This window comes from Danio rerio, chromosome 2 (assembly GCF_052040795.2).
Source record: "Danio rerio strain M-AB ecotype USA chromosome 2, GRCz13ab, whole genome shotgun sequence".
In the NCBI taxonomy this organism is placed as follows: Eukaryota; Metazoa; Chordata; class Actinopteri; order Cypriniformes; family Danionidae; genus Danio; species Danio rerio.
In genome coordinates, this window is record NC_141022.1 from 55,716,928 (window position 1) to 55,738,352 (window position 21,425).

The window sequence follows — 21,425 nt, forward strand, 5'->3', positions numbered from 1 at the left end:
CCTTTATTTATTTTATTTTTATTTAATCACAAAATTTGGAAAACTGCTTATTTACAGAATTTTTTTTACAGTGTAAGTTATGCTGAATGATTATGCCTTTATTACTTTATTTAATATGCATAAAAAGTCTCTTTTGTAAATGAATTTGATGCAGATGCAAAATTGTTCTTTATTTGAATCATATTTTGGCATCTTCTGCACATTTTGCAGTGTTTTGTTGCACGTTTTATAATGCATTTAATAAGAATAAGGTCAAAATAAGTATGTTGTGGTTAGCACTGTCGTCTCACAGCAAGAAGGTCGCTGATTCCGAGTCCTGTCTGGGCCAGTTGGCATTTCTGTGTGGAGTTTGCATGTTCTCTCCGTGTTGGTGTGGGTTTTCTCCGGGTGCTCCGGTTTCCCCCACAGTCCAAACACATGCGCTATAGGTGAATTAGATTATCTAAATTCGTCCTAGTGTACGAGTGTGTGTGAATGCCAGAGTGTATGGGTGTTTCCCAGTTATGTGGCTGGAAGGGCATTCTCTAGGGTTTAAGGGACTAAGCCAAAGGAAAATTAATGGATAATATTTTATTTTCAATCCCAAACAAGCAATCAAGCTCTGTTTTCCAGTTTACATGTTTTATCATCTGATCGCATGAAAGAACCGCTAGAGCTAATTATAAATCCTCTATATTCACCATAAATCTTAAACCAGCCTATTTGCATATAGCTTTGATCCCATCATGCATCTTTAGCAGCCATAGCTTATAACAATAATGACAAATGTTTGTGTGTTCTTGGCTAATGAAAGCGAGAAATATGAACGACTGTTTGTTTCTCCACCTCCGTGTTTTGAGCTTTCGATGGCTGGAGGGCTTTTTCAGTTATATGCATCAAGTATGGTTAAAAACAAACATGGCTGTAAACCACACGTGATCTCAATACAAATACACTTCAAACTGGTTATCAAACTCTAAACATCACCTGCTTTCACTGTAGGAAAATTAGATTCCAGCTGCTTGTAGATTAAATCTAGATATTCAATTATTTCTGGTTTTATAACTCTAAATAATTGGAGATTCTCTGTGTGTCAGGTGAAATTAAAATAGTTTTTTTTTTTTGTTGCATCAGTATGTTAGTCTTAAAAGGCACCTATGATAAGAGTCATCTTTGTTAAGCTGTTTGGACAGAATTGTGTGTACGGTAGGTATAGTGTGTGTTCACAGTTATATTGGTGTGATAGAAAGACAATAAGTCTCTTTTTTAAATGTGTGGTTAAAATAGGATGCAAATCCCTCCCATTTTAAGGCCGACTGCAACGTGGCGCAAGACTAAGGTTTCCCGCCCACCGAATTGATTGACAGCTGCGTGTTAACGTGTCTCCAGTAACGTGTATAATCATATCAACAAGACAGGACGTGCTCAAAGGGATTAAAAGATCTGTTCAGCTCGCTGTGATCATCAATCATCATCAAATGTGATCAAGAATGAGTTTTACAAGTTTAAAAAGTTTTTTAAAACAGCGCATATTTGTAATGAATTACAGACATTTTACTGTCTTTATCACCACAGCCGCATGTCAGAACAATTATAAAAGATGCTTGAATCCCGGTTTGTGGACGTTAAATCAGGTTCATTTTGTGCATTAACATAAAGGATATCCATGCAGCAGTGGATATCAACGTGTATCTTGTCTCATTTGCCATGCAAAAACAGTGCAAAGTTAAGGACATTGTGTGTGACTCATCATTGCAGAAAGGCTTGAATTAACTCCACAACAATTACATCAAATAATCATTGGGAAAGTTCTTACTGTAGTATTTCTCACTAAAGTTACGTGAGATCTGCTTCCTTCATGTCTGTAACAGTGCTGTTTATCTGATGCTGCTGAGGGGGAGATTGAGGCACACTCTGACTGGTAAGAGGGAACGGTGGGTAGGGAGAACCAGCATTAAAGGCACAGGCAACAAAAACAGCTACAGTGTGTTCAGAGCAGAAAATTCCAATATTCTGAAAGGTATAATAAATAATCTGATGGGTGTTTTGAGCTGAAACTTAACCAACAAAAAGGGGTAAAATAGGTCCCCTTTAAGCATATCTATAAGCTAGTGTGCTCCAAAACAGTGACAAAATTCATATTTCATGTTTAGAAGATTTTTTTAACGTCACCTCATACTTCTCATTAAATCTTCTGACCAATCAGATGCTCTCTAGTAACTGACATGCCCCGCCCCCTTCAAGACACTTTTCATTTGATGTGCTTGAGCTTAACCACTCTCACTGGCAGAACTGTGATAAAAACAAAATGCTATTGGCTGTTTTTGTTAAAGGGGAGGAGCTATTATATGATCAGACACTAGAGAGCATTTGACTGGTCAAGATTTGATGAGAAACTGAAATATGATGTGACGACAAACAAATTGTTTGAGCACACTAGATTAGATATCCTTAAAAGTAAGGATGCTTTCACACTAGCATTTTTGGTCCACACCCGGGTTTGTTTGACGTCATAGTATGGTACATTTAGCTAGTGTGAACGTGTCTTATGAACTCGGGTGCGCATCCGTGAACCTAACATGAGTCCGCCTGAAAGAGGTGGTCTGGGGTACAATTCACTCGAACTCTGGTACAGTTCACTTCTGATATGAATGCAATCGTGCCAAATAGCGGAAGTGAACCGTCATCTGTACAACAAACTATCATTTTCATAACAATCGTTCATGTGTGTGTGTCATGTTTCGTACCTTGGTGACACACGGTACTGAGCCAGGGCAAACACGGTGATACACAGTGATGTCTGCTTGTCTCCTTCAAAAGCAGCTTCTGCAGACACTGTGTGATGTTCTGAATGTTTCTAATATTTTTGCGGCAGATGGACGCAGTAAAAGCAGAATGACCGCGATGTGCGGGAGTCTTTTCTTTCAGCGCTTGCTTTCGTGACCGTCTCCTAGCAACGGCCGTTAACAAAACAGTAGCTCGATAATGCAAGCTTACCGGGGTTCAGAAGGAAAAAAGACTATAGCTGCCTCAAATGGCACACTATGCACTCATGCACTATGTAATTACTCACTCAAAAGCATAGTATATATATGTAGTGTCCTCCCAAATGGAGCACTAATGTTTTAAGTTATTTTAATTCAAACTGTTTACCTGATAATGTTTGACGGTTGCTAAATTAGTGAAATAAATGACCAAACTATCAAATAATACCTGCACTGAGTAATGCCACATTCTCCCTCGGGAGGCGATATTATCACTCTCATATGAGAATTTTGCTTTCACCATCCAAAATAAATAAAGTTATTCAACATGTCCGTCCGATAGCTCCGCCCCTTCCGCTACGTGAGCAAAGCTGCAGTCATTAAGTGCGTGAAGTGTCCACCATTAGTGATGGGAAGTTCGGATAATTTTACTGACTCGGATCTTTGAGTCTCGTTTATCGAGAAAGATGAATCTTTTTTGCGTCATTTCGTTCATTTGATTCAATTTTCCAAAATATTATTAAAATGTTACGAATTGCTTCCAAAAAACATCTACAACTAGCCCCAAAGGTTGATCGCACGACAAATAAGTCATTAATAGAATACTTCAAGAAGGAGAAAATAATAATTCAATGTTTACCTGCTCTTTTGTCTATGAAGGTATTGTTGTCTCTTTGCTCAGCTCACCTCTTCATGTCTTCAAATGTCAGTGGTTCGTTCACGTTACACTGACAGTCACATATAATCTTAACCAAAGTACACAAGCTGCGTCCCAAATCGCATACTTATGCACTATTCTACGCCATTTTGTTGTATGAATAGTGTAAGTAGTGTGTTCACACTGAAAATTCTAAAAATAATAAGTGCACTTTAATTACCCGGATGATGCACTCATTCAGCCGCTAAAATGAAGTGTGTAATGATGGACACTTCACGCACTCAACGACCGCAGGTTTGCTTACGTAGCGGAAAGGGCGGAGCTATCGGACGGACATGTTGAATAACTTTATTTATTTTGGATGGTGAAAGCAAAATTCTCCTACGAGAGTGATTATAGCGCCTCCCGATGGTGAATACGGCAGTACTTACGGCAGGTATTATTTGATAATTCAGTTGTTTATTTCACTGATTTGGCAACCGTCAAACGTCATCAGGGAAACGGGTTGAATTTCCGCTTAGTAAAAAAAACATTAGTACTCCATTTGGGACGACACTACATACATATACTATCCTGTTGAGTGTGTAAGTGCATAAGTACATAGTGCATGAGTGCATAGTGTATAGTGTGGGACGCAGCTACAGTCTGAGTTGATAGGAGCCATGATAATTAATTCACCTTTCAAGTCTTCTGGTTCTTGAGTCGTTCGTTCATCACGTAACAGACTGACTCAAACCTGAGGACTCGAGAGATGAACGGTTCAGTTCTTTTTCCGGCTCTAAACGCATGTGATTGGCTTCTGCCTTTCCGTGATGAACGACTCAAAAGACTAGAAATTAACGATACCACCTGTACAAATGTGCGTACGCGCGGATAAATGAATCACTCCCTGAGAGGACTCGTAAGCTGCGTCCTAATGTGAACACAAACCAACCTACGAGGTGGCAAGGTTGGAGCAATCGAACTTGGGTACGGTCCAGACAATTGAACCAAGTGTGAAAGCACCCTAAAAGATTGCAACTAACATCTAAAAACATTTATTTTAATTTCTCAGGGACCTTCAGACCCTAAAAGCTACTTTTCATAACTCATTCATAAAACTTTTATCACTAATATGGTGCATTAATTTGTACCTTATAGCACATTTGCAGTTGAGTTTTATGATGCAGAAAAATTTTATATTTTTGTGAAAAAAGTATACATTCATTCATTTTCCATCAGCTTAGTCTCTACTTCAGAGGTCACCACAGGGGAATGAACCACCAACTATTCCAGCATATGTTTTCACACAGTGGATGCCCTTCCATCTGCAACTCAGTATTGGGAAACATCCATACACACTCATTTACACACACACACACACACACACACACACACACACACACACACACACACACACACCCACCCACCAACACAAACAAACACTACAGCCAATCTAGTTCATCCAATTCACCTATAGTGCATGTGTTTGGACTGTGGGGGAAACCGGAGCACCCGGAGGAAACCCACATGCAAACTCCACACAGAAATGCCAACTGACCCAGCCCAGACTAGAACCAGCGACCTTCTTGTTATGAGGCCACAGAAAAACTATACTTTATATAGTGTTTTTGTCTACTATGTTATTTGTATTCTATTTATTTTTGACTATTATTGGTGTTAAATATGTCTATAAGTATTAAAGTATTTCAATGTTTTGGATGCAGCAATAATAACAAGGACAAAGAAACACACTGTAAAATAAAAGTTGACTTCCACACACTCAATTTCTGTTAGGACAACATGAAGGAATTAAGTTAACATATTAGTTGTACACGTTTAAGTGGATTGAACATAAAACAATTAAGTTGCCCCCCCCCAAGTTTTGTTGAACAAACAGCAAACCTTTTTTTTTTAATGTATACGGGAGTCAGTCGTTTTTATCTTTGTTCAAAATATCTTTTGTGTGTGTGTGTGTGTGTGTTCATATCAGATATAAAACAAGTAAAGAGTGAGTAGCTAAATGAGAGAATTGCTATTGATTTCAAATAAAAACTTATAAGTACTGTATGTAGTAAGTGTTTTGATGCATTTGGCACAATTACAGGACAAACAAAAAGAAAAGAAAACAAAACAAAAAAGGAAGACATTCACAGGAGACCAAATACAGATTCCTAATAACTTACAATAAATACCTCTAGGGTTTACAGAGAATGGTCTGAAAAAGAGAAATTATCCTGAATAACCAAAATAACCACTTGTTACAACCGAAGTCTGCAGAAGAGCATCTCTGAACACACAACACGTCCAACCTTGAGGTGGAAGGGCTACAGCAGCAGAAGACCACACTGAGTGCCACTCCTGTCAACTTAGAACAGGAAACTGAGTCTACAATTCACACAGGCTCACCAAGTGGACAATAGAAGATTGGAAAAATTTTGTCTGCCTAATAAGTCTCGATTCCATGAAGAATACCGCCCCATGTCATAAAGTGTGAATCATCTCAGACTGGTTTCTTGATCATGAAGAGTTCACTGTACTTAAATGGCCTCCACAGTCAGCAGAACTCAATCCAATAGAGCACTTTTGAGATGTGGTGGAATGGGAGATTCACATCATGGATTTGCAGCCAACAAATCTGCAGCAACTGCGTGTTGCTATCAAGTCAATATGGAGCAAAATCTCTGAGGATTATTTCCAGTACCTTGTTGAATCTATGCCAAAACGGATCAAGGCAGTTCTGAAGGCAAAAGTTGGTCCAACCCAGTACTAAGGTGTACCTAATAAAGTGGCCGGTGAGTGTAAGTGGCAGGAACATTCTTTATAAAAATCCTAACATTTTTATAGGAAGTCAACAGGTAATATTTTGTGTAAACTCTTTAAATGAATTTATCTTACTTTTGTTTATATGCAAGCGTGTGGAGCATGCTTTTCTCCACTTATCCTCCCATAGAAGTCCAATAAAATTTCCCTCTTGGAATAACTCTTTCATTATCAATAAACACCTGCCTTGTGTAATTGTAGCGTTTTGATTGGTTATCCTGCTGTACCGATGATGACGTTTAATCATCTGCACATAATAACCACCGAGTCTGCGAGATGCGCGCGTCTGACCCGCGCCAGACACAAAGACAGATCACATCATCTTCTTCATCACATCTCGTGTCGTCATCATGACATCACAAGGATCTTAAAACTCTGTCGAACAGACATCGGCTTCATCTTCAACTCTATTCAGCAGGTAAAGCGCTTTCACGCTTATTCACTCTTTCGCTTTGAGCAATCCATCAAGATTGACTCTTAGTGTGTCTGACAAATATAACTGTGTTTTGATATGAGAAATGTAGACTTGTCCGTGTGTTTTTTCCCACATACCTGTCTTTTTACCTGTAGGCAAGTGTGTTGAGTAACAGATGCGGCTTTGTGCTTTCATTATTTATTTATTAATTAAATGTAGACAGTGCATTTAATTTGCATATCTAAAGTATTATTAAATAATGTTTTGCTTAGCTGTTCTATCTGGGCTACATTACCCCACAAATAACCTGTTTTTGGCCAAAGCGTATTTGCGTAGGAAGTTATTTGAATGTTTCGCGTTGCGCAAGAGTTTTGCCCCGAGTAACACGTGACTATTTGTGAATCCTGATTTTGTGCTGAAATCTCGCTTTGCCTTTTTTTAACAGTTGCTGACAGAAGTCAGAAATGAGCTCTCGAGCTGCACTCCTTCTCTGGATGTGTTTTGCGGACCTGTTCTTGTACACAGGTAAGGCTGAATGCGTTACTCTTGTTATGCTTGTGTTCGTGTAAATGTAATTGACCGGTTGGAGCTGGCAAAGTTTGTGCACTTACAGAAAAAAGTTACACAGTGGTACAAATAATGTTCCTTAAGAAAAAAGTTTTGTATCTTTGTAAATGTTGTACCTTATATGGTACAGAAAAGATCTCTTATAATACTGTTCTGTGCCTTTATTGGTACAGCTGAAATAAAGATATATAAGTGTTGGACATCTTATTAAAATGTCTATGAAAATAAATATGACTGGAAAGGCATTTAAATGTTTTTTTGTTTTGTTTTTTAAAGGGGGTGGGGGGAATCCATTATGGTGGGCATATCCCTTATTTTCACATACCAATGTTGACAGGTATGATAAATACCCTATAAGTACAAACGTGAACCTTTTGAAAACTCAAACATTAATTATTAAGTCCTTTAATATGAAACAACTTGTAAAACAAAACTCTACAGTTGTAAATTAAACATTTAAGGCATTTCAGAAAGCATTTGTTAAGCATCTTCTGATAAATACAGTTTCTTTTTTTAACTTAGTTTTTATTGATTTTTTAGGAATATATATAACCTGTGGGAACAAAACAAGCAAATAAAAAAATAATACATAAATATGTATACATACTTGTATAGCAAATACATCCATTCCAAACATGTATATCCATATACATACATGCATAAACATATTAAATTAACCTCATCAAAATAAATAAATATGTATAAAATAAAATATAGTAAAAAGTTGCCAAACATATTTTCACAATGATACATAACCTCTAGAATCATGTTATTGTTCAATTATAAATAATTATATTGTCGTTGAGGAGAAAGCCAGCCATTTACTCCACTTCTTTTCAAAGGTCTCTAATTGTAATCAAAGTGCATGTGTCATTTTTTCTATTTCCTTAACTTCTGCTATAATTTTGAACCATTCGTCTTTAGTTGGTGGCTCTTCTTTATACCATTTTCAGGTTTAAGCTTTTTTACTTGTTGCCAAAAATATCTTAAATAGATATCTTCCTTTTTAAGATTAATAGGAGGATCTCCCAGATAAAGTACTTTAAATGATCTAAGAATATGAAGATCAAAAATATCATGGATGGCGGAGTGCACCATTTCCCAAAAACTATTAATTCTTGAGCACTGCCAGAATATATGCGCATGATGTGCCTCTTTTACGCCACAGTTCCTCCAACAAGGATGAGTAGTCCCCGATTGTAATGATTTAATTTTTGGTGTAATAAAAAATCGAATTAAGTTTTTCCAACAACTTAAACCAACAACTCACGCCACATTCTTGAGCTTGTTGAGGTGTGTGGGACAGCATATATTTTAACCCTTTGGTCTTGATTCAGAATAATGCCTACTTCATTTTCCCATTGTAATCTTATATAGTCTGTTGAGAGTCCTCTAGAATTACTTATTGCTCTATATAATTTAGAAATGGGCAAAGCAGTGGCGCAGTAGGTAGTGCTGTCGCCTCACAGCAAGAAGGTCGCTGGTTCAAGCCTTGGCTCAGTTGGCATTTATGTGTAGAGTTTGCATGTTCTCCCTGTGTTCGCGTGGGTTTCCTCCGGGTGCTCCGGTTTCTCCCACAGTAAAAGACATGTGGTACAGGTGAATTGGGTAGGCTAAATTGTCCGTAGTGTGTGTGTGTGGATGTTTCCCAGAGATGGGTTGCGGCTGGAAGGGCATCCGCTGCGTAAAAACTTGCTGGATAAGTTGGCGGTTCATTCCTCTGTGGCGACCCCAAATTAATAAAGGGACTAAGCCGACAAGAAAATAAATGAATGTATAATTTAGAAATTGTTTTAGTGATACTTTTCTTGTATGTCTGCACAAAAATCTGAACAAGCTGGTTGTTCCAGTCCTTATCCTGTATTTCTTTAAATAATAGTCCTGCAACTGTAAATATCTAAATTGGTTTAGAAGACCACACTTATCTTTCAAAGTTTGGAAGCATTCCATTCTTCCATCTTTTATAACTGTACAAAATGAAGAGATTCCTAAATATACCCATTGTTTAAATCTGTTATCCATAGTTCCAGGTTTGAAATCTGGGTCATGCGCCACCCAATTCAAGATTTTAATTTGTTTTTCCAAAGTACCTTTACCACTGTTTACCAAGTTTTCAGAGTAAACTGTGTTAGTGATAAACAGTTTCATTATTGATATCTGCACCTTTTGGCGTCTGCTTTCCACTACACATGCGAGCTGGCAAAAGTCCTGCATATGCAAAGTGCTCATGCTGACATTTTAGTATTGTAAAAGTAATCAAAAAGTTTGCAAGTCATGTTACAATACTTTTGCACACTCTCAGAAATAAAGGTAGCCGCGCTGTCACTGGTACCTTTTTAAAAGGTTCACGTTTGTACTTATAGGGTATTTATCATACCTGTCAACATTGGTATGTGAAAATAAGGGATATGCCCACCATAATGGATTCCCCCCACCCCCTTTAAAAAAAACAAAAAAACAAATGACTAAATATGTTCATTTGGAGCTGTTTCACTGTAAATAAACAGTTAAATGGTCAGTAATATGTTTTATTATTATTATTATTTACAAAAGAAAAAATAAATAGTATACGTCAGCAGCAAATACATTAGCAAACAGTTCAGCTTATTAAAATTAATAGCTATTATAATGAAATAGAATCAAATCTCATTATCTCCGTTTCTTCACTGTATAACAAACAAATTCTGATTAAAGAGCAACGAATGAGTGACTTTTTTAGATATTTTTCGTTTGATTACATTAAATAACAGTTGTCACTTTAAAAATGCACACATCTAACATTGAAATGAAAGCATTCGACTGTTTTTCTAACTGTTCATGCTCATTTAGGACGAAATTACTTGTGTTTGAAAATAAAACTCACCAAGATCAACATCTTTAGTTATTAATCGTATTAATTATGTGTATATGTCTGTTTAAACACGCACCTAAGACCCAGATCTTTGCTCCGCTTCAAATCCCGATTACGAATCCGTTTGGGAAACAGCGTCTGTTTATCAATATGGAGCGCGTCAGCTGACAGTCACGCACCGCTATATGACTGTTTTGAGGATTGCATATCAACGGGAGACAACACTTGTAATGAAAAGGAAGGGAATCGCGCCATTTTTATGTTTATTTCAATTTGTTTTCGTGCCTAAACAAAGCGAAAGCACAGTACAGATTCCGACTTAAGAGCAAGGGGCGGCCCCTTGTGGTTCAGCGGTATGGGTTGCGTATAGGGAGGCTTGACTCTTTAATGTTTATTTGCCACCCTTCAGAGAAAGACTGAAAATACGGAAAAATACCTTTACAGGATCATAGCAGGATAGAACTGTAAAATACGGGAGAATCCCGGGAAAAACGGGAGGGTACGGTACATATTGGTACCTCAAAAGTATATATTAGTACCTAAAAATTTTAAGAGGAACACTTTTGTACTTTCTAGGTACTAATATGTACCCTTGAGGTATTAATATGGACCTTTTAGGTACAAATTTGTACCTTTTGAAAAGGTACCACCCCAGTGACAGCTCATGTACCTTTATTTCAGCGAGTGTATAATTCTATTTCTATTTTAAAATGAAGTCAATTAAATATACTTTTAAGTGATTACAAAGGTATTGTGTGGAAATATGAGATAAATGTTTTATATTGTTAATGGGAGAATGTATTTCTGTAACATTTTTGTGAAATGTTTAGCAGAAAACAGATCTTTTGATTTATATTCAAGTATTTTTTTATTCTTTATTGTAAATGGAAAAGGTGCATTTGCACAAAAAGAAACTTTAAAAAAAGATTGTTTAAAAATGTATTCGTTGTTTTAAATTACTGAAAGTAAATTCACTCATTTTGGACAAAACAATTAAATTCAAGCAAAATATTGCAAAAAAAAAAAAATTATAACCTTCAAAATTTCAACTAAATTTTTCATTGTTTATGCATCTCTCGATTTGCCTTCTTTTATTTTTTTTTTTAATTTGTATTTAATATTTTTCTCTTAACATATACATTTGGGTGTACTAGTTTTCGGACTGTTATCATAAGTTATTTTGTTAGATGAGCTCCAGGTTTGGCTTCAGGACTGACTAATCTAATGTATATGCACAAATATAATATTGTCTAGCTTCCTATTAAAAATATGAATTTAAAAAAGAGATTTGTGAGGGGTGTACTCGTATATGCTGAGCACTGTATTTTTTATTATATTATTATTGTAGACTGAAGTAATTGACAGCTCTGTTTTGTTCTATCTTTAGTCAGGGTTATAGGGTTTGTAAATAGATATATTTGAAAATTAATAAAAATGTTCAAAGAAAATATTTGTTGCATTATTAAATTTATTTAATTTTAGTCATTTTGCGATAGGGCAATTGAAAACTTGGATATTCTAAAAAAAATGCTTTGCATTTATCCCTGTCCAAATTCTCATTCATAATGGTCTTAAAAATGTTTTTAAAATTTAATTTGGTGAAACCTGCAGAAACCCTGTGTAAATATAATTGACAGGTTGGAGGTGGCGAAGTTTGTACTCTTGATTCAATTTTAGAATGAATCATTTATTACCCCAAGATTTGTCTCCTCATGCTTTTTCTATCCTTCAGTGGAAAATGTTGTAGTCTATATAGGCTATATCTCAGAAAATAACTCGGAATTTCGACTTTATATGTCAGAATTTTATATTTTATAAGTCGGAAAATTTTCCCAGTACTGGGTTTCAGCTGAAAGGTCATCCGCTGTGTGAAACTTGCAGAAACTGAGTTCTGATTTTATAACTCGAAATTGCGAGTGTATATCTCTGAATTCTGACTTCATAACTCACAATTGTGAGTTTATATATATATATATATATATATATATATGTATGTATGTATGTATGTATGTATGTATGTATGTATGTATGTATATATATATATATATATATATATATATATATATATATATATATATATATATATATATGTATGTATATATATGTGTGTGTGTGTGTGTGTGTGTGTGTGTGTGTATGTGTATATATATATATATATATATATATATATATATATATATATATATATATATATATATATATATATATATGGTTGGTCCGGTCGCGGACCAAAGTGAGCGGGGCGGGATGTCGCGGCGAAAGTTTACAGCTGACGGAGAAGGAGGGCGGTTGAGGAGGGGGATCTGTAAAATTAGGTGCTACAAATTAGACCCTGCCCGTATACATTTCTGAAGAGCACAACTTATGTAGCCAGAGCTACATATGGCTGCATTTCGTCTTTAAAACGAACTGCATTGACCTTGTTTTTTGAGATCGTTTTAGAACTTCCGATTCAGTCGCCTATGGGAGAAATGACTAGGAATAATAAATGCCAGAAAACGGTCAAACTACTTGCGGTCAAACTACTACAAACAAATATTTGTATGACTATACAGACCAAGTAGAATAATATAATAAGAAAATATCAAATTGCAACATTAAACAGCGAAACGAGCAGTTTTTAATGTCTAAAGATGAATGGAAGGGACTGAGACCAGAAGTCTCGAGCCAAAAAAAATCAAATGAATGCGCCCGCTTGTCAGTGAAGAATAAGGTGAATTGTGTGGTATGATGCCACCGTCTTTTCATGCTACCAGCTGACTGCCTACCACCTCCATGTGGATGGTATTTCCGTTGTTACCAGTTTGCCCAGTGGCTCACCATGTACATAGACGGACTTGAGACACAGAGTGGAGTTGACCGCAATTACGGGGTTTGAGTCCGGCAAAGAAAAGTTCTAGAGAGCAGGTAAAACAAAAGCAATAAAATAAAATAAAATAAAATAAATTAACAAGACAATAGCAGGATAAGAACATGGTAAGATTTAAAAACATGGTAAAACTCAGGCTGCCGCGAGGGCTTTTATTTGTCTGGATTGCTTTTGAAAACACTGTCGGTTGGGATTAGGAGTTGGTGGGAGCATCAGTCGGTCAGTCAGTCGTCAAAGGCCTCTGGTGGAGTAAAGCAAGAGAAATTTGAGATCGAAAAAAGTGAACACAGCTGCCTTGAACTGCAAAAACACGTAACTCCTGAGATGTATTTCGCAATCTCCAGAAGTGTACACAGGGTATGAATCAGTAATGAGCCTGGATTGCAACAACATTTGAGTTTGAAATTTGAGTTTTTATTTAGTGACATTTTGAAACCGAGGCTCACTTTGGAAATGTACCTTTATGTACATTTCTAAAGAGTGCTAAATACGTTTCAGGAGCATTGTTTTTTGTTGTTGCAGCTTTTGTTTTCTTGAAGCCACCAGAGGCCGCTGTGTAAGCTTTTTCAGATCTCAAATTTCCCTCACGACTGCCAATGGTGCCTGATGTTCTCACATAAATCCACCAGAGGCTGCTGACGACTGACTGAATGACCGAACAACTGACCAATCGACTGACCCACACTCCTTCCCTAAACCCAACCAACAGTGTTTTCAAAAGCACTGATAGACCTGCCCACCCACTTCCCTAAACCCAACCAGCAGTGTTTTAAAAAGCAATCCACAAAAATAAAAGCCCTCACCTGATTTTTACCATGTTTTCAGATTTTACCACATTCTTACCCTGTTATTTACTTGTTTATGTTATTTTTTTGGCTTCTGTTTTTTTGTCTTATCTGCTCTCTGGAACTTTTCTCCGCAAGACTCGAACCCCGTCGTCACAGTCAACTCCTTGCTGTGTGTAAAGTCCACCATTGTACATGGTGAGCTAGCTGCACAAACTGGTAACAATGGGAAAGCCGTCCATGTAAGCAATCAGCTGGTAAACAAGAAAAGGAACGGCATCATACTGCAGCCATAAGTAGCTCTGGCTACATAATCCGCAATCTCCAGAAATGTATATAAGGCTACGTTAACAGAACGAGCCTGTGTTGATATCTTGTCTTGAAAATATTAACTTAAAGTCTCCCTTTTTTTCTGACAGTCATGTAAAAGAAGCAATACTGGAAAACGGTAAACTTGAAGAAAGGTTGACATCATTCTTTGTGTCCTGCTGGGATTTTCCTCATGATTCCCAGCACTGGATTAGTTCTTGCCCTTTATTTGAAATCTGATCTTTGTGTTTAAAGCAGACAGATGTGTGTATGCTGTGTGTACTGCCAATAATATTGCACATAGTGTCTAGTTGTCACTGTGAAGAAGTCCAGTTACTCAAATGAATCCAAACTGTATTTAAGCTGTTCATTATGTGCTAAGATATCGGGTATATTTATTAAATAATGTTTTGTCATGGCAAGTATTATTTAATTCAGTTTAATCAGCATTTTAATTCACTTTCTTTTCCCAGTTACGTCAGCTTTGCCATCATCAGCGCTGTCAATCACGAAGTGTGTGATTATACAGTACACCAACATTACCTGTTACTGGGAAACAACTAATCTCCACCCGAACAACAGCAGCAGCTACAGACTTCAGATTAACAAGTAAGTCACATTACACACTAAGGGCGTACTCACACTATCTACAGTTGCCTCGAACCGGGCCAAAGCACGCTTGTCCCCCCCTCCCGTCTCGCCCGAAGGCCCGCATTCACATTACAATCAGGCCTGGGCACGCTTAAGTCATCGATGCTGCGCTGTATAGTAAGTGCTCTCGCTCAGCACAGTGGACATTTCTACAGTTATATCGCTTTAGTCCTTAGGGATGCGGTGACACGCAGTCAAATATTTCGCCGAACAGATCAGCCACTTTTGACGCTCATAAACAATCACAAAGTCCTCGTGCTGCAGGAATTAGGAGGTTTGCTGAAGGTGCAGCTGTCGTGCAGTGAGGGGTTTGCGTCTTTAATAAACTACGGCAGTTTGCGTTCACTGAACAGTAAGAATGATTAATAAACCCATATGAAACAGCGCCAAAGCCCAACTGAACCGTGCCTGAGCCCGATTCAGCGCACTCACACTTCTCTAACAGTCCGTGAAACAGGCCTGGGCACGGTACGGATAGCATAGTGTGAGTAGGCCCTAATAAAAGCAGCCAGAATATGTAAGTGTGGTTTTTGGAGGTGTTTCATGTCAATATTGGTGTACTTTTTCTTTTCTTTTTTATTTGTTTTGTGCAGTCTACAAAAAAAAAAAAAAAACGATATCAATAATTTACACATTCTGTTAACAGAAACTTAGGGTAAACAACAACATTCAAAAACCCTCAGTCCCCCATCCCACCTCAAGGAGGAGAATTTAAAAAAAAAACACAGACAACAACATTAGCACCTACAATTGTCAAGCAACTAAATAAATCTACATAAAATATAAATAACACACAAACACAATAAGACAAAGAGCAGAGATCTTTCTTAAAATAGAAAAGAAAAAAAAGATTTGTGTTGTATTCCTGACAAAATCAATTAGAGGATCCCAGTTTTTATAACATTTTTCAGTGGATGTAATAATGTAATACTGTATACTGTATAATACATAATGTAAACTTATTTTTTTTCAATATATAGAAAAGACATCAAATCTTCCAACCTTGATACAGTGGGAGGAGGTTTAGGCCCCGTTTACACTAGTGCAATTTAGTTTTAACCACTTAAACTCTGCGGTACCGGGCCCGTGACGTCATTGACTTTCGCTTTCAGATTTAAAGGGCTAGCGTTGCACCAGACCCCCGTAAGTGGTTTCGTTTGAAAGTGTAGAATCTATATTTTATGCACATATGCATCACTTTGGTTTTTACTCTACTGTACAAAAGTTATTTACACTTAAATACACAGTATTTTGGATACCCGAGCTATGTATTTTACATTGGTTCATTTTCATATTTTTCATATGACACATGTACAAGTTATAGCTCAAATGAAAGCTCTTGCCGGTGCTCATACGGCTGTAGCATTCTTTTTACTGACTTATATTCGCATATCAAACAGTTGTCGAATGAATCGCTGTGTTTGCATGGCGCAGAAGTGAAAACAATACATTCATGATCAATAAGCAGCCCCAGATAGCACAAACAGCTCTCATCTCTTACCTTATGCTGTGCGCTTCAGGGCCATTTCTCCTCTGTTTTTGAGGTGATGTGCATAAGTAATCCTTTTATATGTCTGATGTGGTCCAAACACAGTGAATTATGTTTACTCAAACAAAAGAATAGTGAAATATGAAAACAATAATCAGTCCCTGTGGCTTGTACAGCACCTCTCATAGGTTGGAATACAATAACTTTTGCATAGATTATGGTAGAGACATTTTTCTTTTTTCCTATGATTACAGACATGTGCAGGAACCACCTAAATTAATTACAGCACGCTAGACCACACAGAGCCTAAAGGGTACACTTTCAAATTTGAGTTTATAAAAAAAAATTACAAAAAGCGCCTCTTTTTTTAGAACAATTTCAATAGTGTTTTATGAAAATTCAAAGGGTTTTCTTTAAAATGATACCAAATTTTTGCATTTACACCTCTGCTTGTGGATTTGGGAAGCTTTTAAATTTGCGTAGGCAAAATCCAGGCGAAAATCCCAAAATAGCAGCAGAGTTTAACTGGTTTAGTTTTAAAATGGCGTTTTAGAATGAAAACGATCCGCGTCCACACTAGCGTTTCACCCAGCGTTTCTGAACAGCTCTCCGTCCACACCAAAATGACTGAAATACTCATCACATGACCACACACACACACACTCTGACATGCGCTGCAGCCTATCTACCCAGATGAGAGCTGTGCTCAAGGGTCTGTTCATTAAGCATCTCCCGCTGGATCTAATCTCACTTTATTTGTTAAACGTAATATTCAATTCATCTTGTTGTCTATATCTAACGACATATTCCCTGACATTGGTCTTTTGAATCTATTACTTGTTCTCAGGTAACGTGTTTTGGCTGAGCGCAAAAGTACGGTAATAATCAATGTAACCACGTACATTCAGTATATTGACTGATCGCTTGCCTTTATTTACTATAATGTATAAACTTATTGTATGTTATACATTTATAATGGCTATTATCGATTATTAAAACTGATATTCAGCAAAAGAGAGGGTGTTTCGTATTTTTTCACTGAAAATGAAAGGAGGCAGTGGTGTTATAGGCTCCGTTTTGTTATAAATATGCACACAGAGAAGATGACGCTCATGTATGCAGCATGACGCTTCAATATTTCTACTGTCTGTTAAGTTGCTAATATCAAAACGAAAATATGCAGTTCCTTAAATCATGTTTTCAGTTTATTGTTGAGAAAGTGAAACATTGTAGCCAGGGTGATGTGAATGAAGTTATAAAGTACACTGTTCCCTTTGAAGATTTACCCCAAATGTCCTCGGGAGTCTGTTTTTCTTATCAAACTTGCAAAGTCTGAACTTACAAGGAGAGGATGCAGGACTGAACTGTGTGTAATGCTAGGCTACTTAATATTGAGGAAAAGCCCCAATCAGAGAGGCGAATGTCAGCAGCCCCACCTCCATTTTCAGATTTATTCGTTTTCCCCCATCCACACTGAGACAGAGCAGCAGCGTTTTAGAATGAAAACAGCCTCTTCAGCGTTTCCAAAACGCTCCGTTTTCGGCGCTAAAACTTCGGCGTAGTGTGGACGGATGGCGTAACCATAGCAAAACTTATGCATTTTAAAACGAAAACGTATTAGTGTAAATGGGGCCTTAGAGGACTTCCAGTGTAATAAAATCCGTCTTCGGGCTATTAGTGACGCAAAGGCTAGAACATTAGCACTCTTATTTGAAAGGTTGTCCAACTTTGGACAAGAAAAAAACATGTGGGTATGATCAGCAGGACCCAGAGAACACCTATTACAACATACTGTACATCCACGCCTGGGAATATCTTACTTAATTTGACATTCGTTAGATGAATTCTATGTAGAACCTTAAATTAAATCAGATTCAGTCTGGCGCTGGAAGAAGAGGAATTAACTCTCCCAGCAGCCATTTCCCACCATTCCAAACCAAGTCCAAGTTCTTTCTCCCATTGATGCTTAAACTGAGAAAGAGAGGGCAAAGTATAGGAAAGAATCATATTGCATAAACTCGATATAGAGCTGTGATTCTGAATTAAGCACCTCTCGTATAAAGAAGGCTCTGACAGGTTAGGAAATGAAAGACAAAGGGAACGGACTAAATTACGCACCTAAAAAAAATGAAACAAATTTCACTGTGGAATATAAAATTTTTCTGCAAGGTCAGAAAAACTAGCAAAAACTCCATCAATAAATAAACCCGAAAACTTAAACAGGCCTCTATTTTCCCATAAAAGGAAAGAAGAATCTAATGTTGAAGGCGGAAATAGATGATTATTACAAATAGGGCCTTAAACAGAAGCTGCAGCAAATTTAAAATGTTCCTTGTACTTTTTCTGTGATTATAGAGGTCTCATGTAGGCATGGGATGATAACAAGTTTTTAAAACATTTTCTGTTATATCGTTCCTACAGTATATCTTTTTTATTATGTCCAGCAGAAAAGCTATCCAAAGATGCTGTTTTAAATGAAAGAAATCTGTGTTGAAATCTGTTGAAACTGAAAATTGAATAAGCTAAATTGGCCATAGTGTGTGTGTGTGTCTGTGTGTCTGTGTGTGTGTGTGTGTGTGTGTGTGTGTGTGTGTGTGTGTGTGTGTGTGTGTGTGTGTGTGTGTGTGTGTGTGTTTGTGTGTGTGTGTGTGTGTGTGTGTGTGTGTGTGTGTGTGTGTGTGTGTGTGTGTGTACTGGGTTGCGGCTCGAAGGGCATCCACTGCGTAAAACATATGGTGGAATAGTTGGCAGTTCATTCCACTGTGGTGATCTCGAAGGAAAATTAATGGGTTTTTTTTTGTTTTTTTTAGTATTATTCTTTTTACTTTCATATTTCAGATTTTTAAACAGTATCTCGGCCAAGTCTTAAAAATGAAAACATGGTAATTTTATTGGTCAGCTTATTAGCTTTCAGGTGGTGTCATAAATGTGTTATGTGTGTTATGTGGTGTGTTATGTGTGTTTTACCCGTTGGAAACAGTCAATTTTTTCTTAACTCTTAAAAATAGCTTTACATACAGCGAGGAAAATAAGTATTGAACTCATCATGTTGTTTTTTTTTTTTGGGAATAATATTTCTAAAGGAGTTGTTGACATGGGATTGAAGCAGATTTTGGTCAAAACCCAAACTATACAAACATAAAAATAAAACAAACTGAACAAATCTGAAAAATGAGTTGTGTGTAATAGCAATGAAATAACACAAGGAGAAAGTGCTGAACTACTGAAATGTCTTTAATACCATATAAAAGACTTTTTTTGGTAATGACAGCTTAAAGACGCCACTTATATGGAGAATGAAGTCACATGCTTTGCTCAGGTGGGTTTTTCACTTCAACAGTGTAAAAATTTTAATAGTTCTGTGGGTTTCGTCGAGCAAATCCGAACTTTATTTAGAATTTTCTATTGGATTCAGATCAGGTGATTAGCTGGGCCATTCAACAGCTTGATTTTCTTTCTCTGAAACATTTGAGAGTTTCCTTTGGCTGTGTTTTGGATCATTGTCTTGCTGAAATGTCCACCCTGGTTTCATCATCCTGATAATGTGAATGTTGGACTGACGCAGCTGATATTCATTTACACTGAGAAAGGGCAGAGGGTTGCTGAAGAACTACTGAGAGATTTCAGCTGCTGTCTGGGCTTTTACTACCTTTCTACACCTCCCTTTCTTCATGTGTTTAATACTTTTTTTCTACATCATTTCATTTTATTACACATGACTTCATTTAGAAACTAATTAGTTTTGTTCTCTTTGCATGAATGGTTTTCTTTGGTTGTTATCAACATCCGGGGAAAATTTCAAGTGAACATCACCTTTACTAATATGATTTCTGAGAAAAATGGTGATGTGTTCAATACTTATTTTCCCCGATGTATATATGTGTGTAAAACTACACCTTTGAGTTAATTGTAACTCCATTACTAATATCTAGACTTGAAAGTGGTTAATGTTCTGTGAATGTGGTTTTGAGAGTTTAGAAATCTGATAAAAATCAATGTATACCAAGCACAAACAAACTCATTTCAGTGGTTTTTACCCCTTAAAGGGATACTTCATTCAAACATCATTGTAAGCATCATGAGGAAACTTCATTTACTCACCCTCAAGTGGTTTCAAAAGTTTGTATTTTTGTCACATTTATTTAACATTTTCTTCACTTCATCTATTTAACAAGGAAAAGAAGACATAGAAGAATGTCTGAATACAGTTGAAACCAGAAGTTTACGTACACTCTAAAAAAAGGAACAACCATTTTTAAAAAAAATGTCTGATGGTAAATCATACTAAACATTTACTATTTTAATTCAGTTAAGATTATCTAAATGATTTACATTTGCTAAATGCCGAGATAACGAGAGATCTTTTTAAAGAGTTTTTTAATAATTTCTAAACAGTCAAAAGTTTACACACAGTTCCTTGGTATCTTTTAGGTTTGCTTTTAAACTGTATAACTTTGGTCAAATGTTTTGAGTATCCTTCCACAAGCTTCTCACAATAGTTTGCAGGAATTTTGGCCCATTCCTCCTTACAGAATTGGTGTAACGGAGACAGATTTGTAGGCTGTCTTGCTCGCACAAGCTTTTTCAACTCTACCCACAAATTTTTTTATAGGATTGAGATCAGGGCTTTGTGATGGCCACTCCAAAACATTCACTCTGGTTTCCTTAAAGCACATTTGGCAGCATGCTTAGGGTCATGGTCTGTTTGGAAGACATATTTGTGGCCAAGTTTTAATTTCCTGGCTGATGTTTTGAGATGTTGCTTCAGTATTTCTACATAATGTTCTTTCTTCATGATGCCATCTATGATGTGAAGTGAACCAGTCCCTCCTGCAGCAAAACAGCCCCACAACATGATGCTGCCGCCCCCCATACTTCACAGTTGTGATGGTGTTCCTAGGCTTGTAAGCTTTTCCCTTTGTCCTCCAAATGTAACACTGGTCATTATGGCCAGACAGTTCAATCTTCGGACATGTAGACAGGACATGTCTCCAAAAATTAGTCTTTTTCTTAGTGTAATTCAGCAAATTGTAATCTGGCTTGTTTGTTGATTCTGGCTTGATGAT

The 21,425-nt window shown here is 36.9% G+C and overlaps 1 protein-coding gene and 1 long non-coding RNA gene across 5 annotated transcripts in view; both read left to right on the forward strand.

The window, feature by feature from the left end:
* The first annotated feature begins 235 nt into the window (after positions 1-235).
* Positions 236-1,991, forward strand: LOC147846542 (uncharacterized). The gene is made up of 2 exons (XR_015479131.1): positions 236-529; positions 592-1,991. It is a non-coding gene; the product is annotated as an uncharacterized LOC147846542 (long non-coding RNA).
* Positions 1,992-6,781: 4,790 nt separating this feature from the next.
* LOC101884669 (interleukin-6 receptor subunit beta) overlaps positions 6,782-21,425 on the forward strand; it is a 54,314-nt gene continuing 39,670 nt past the window's right edge. For 3 of the 4 annotated variants that reach the window (XR_015478984.1, XR_015478985.1, XM_087241449.1), the window contains exons 1-3: positions 6,782-6,841; positions 7,284-7,363; positions 14,693-14,828. Coding sequence is in view for 2 of the 4 variants with exons in the window: in XM_087241449.1 (XP_087097575.1) it covers positions 7,303-7,363; positions 14,693-14,828 (197 nt within the window). In the remaining 2 variants the exon portion in view is untranslated. Of the gene's footprint in view, positions 6,842-7,278; positions 7,364-14,692; positions 14,829-21,425 lie in introns of those variants that run through there. The other variant, XM_087241450.2, reaches the window with a different exon arrangement.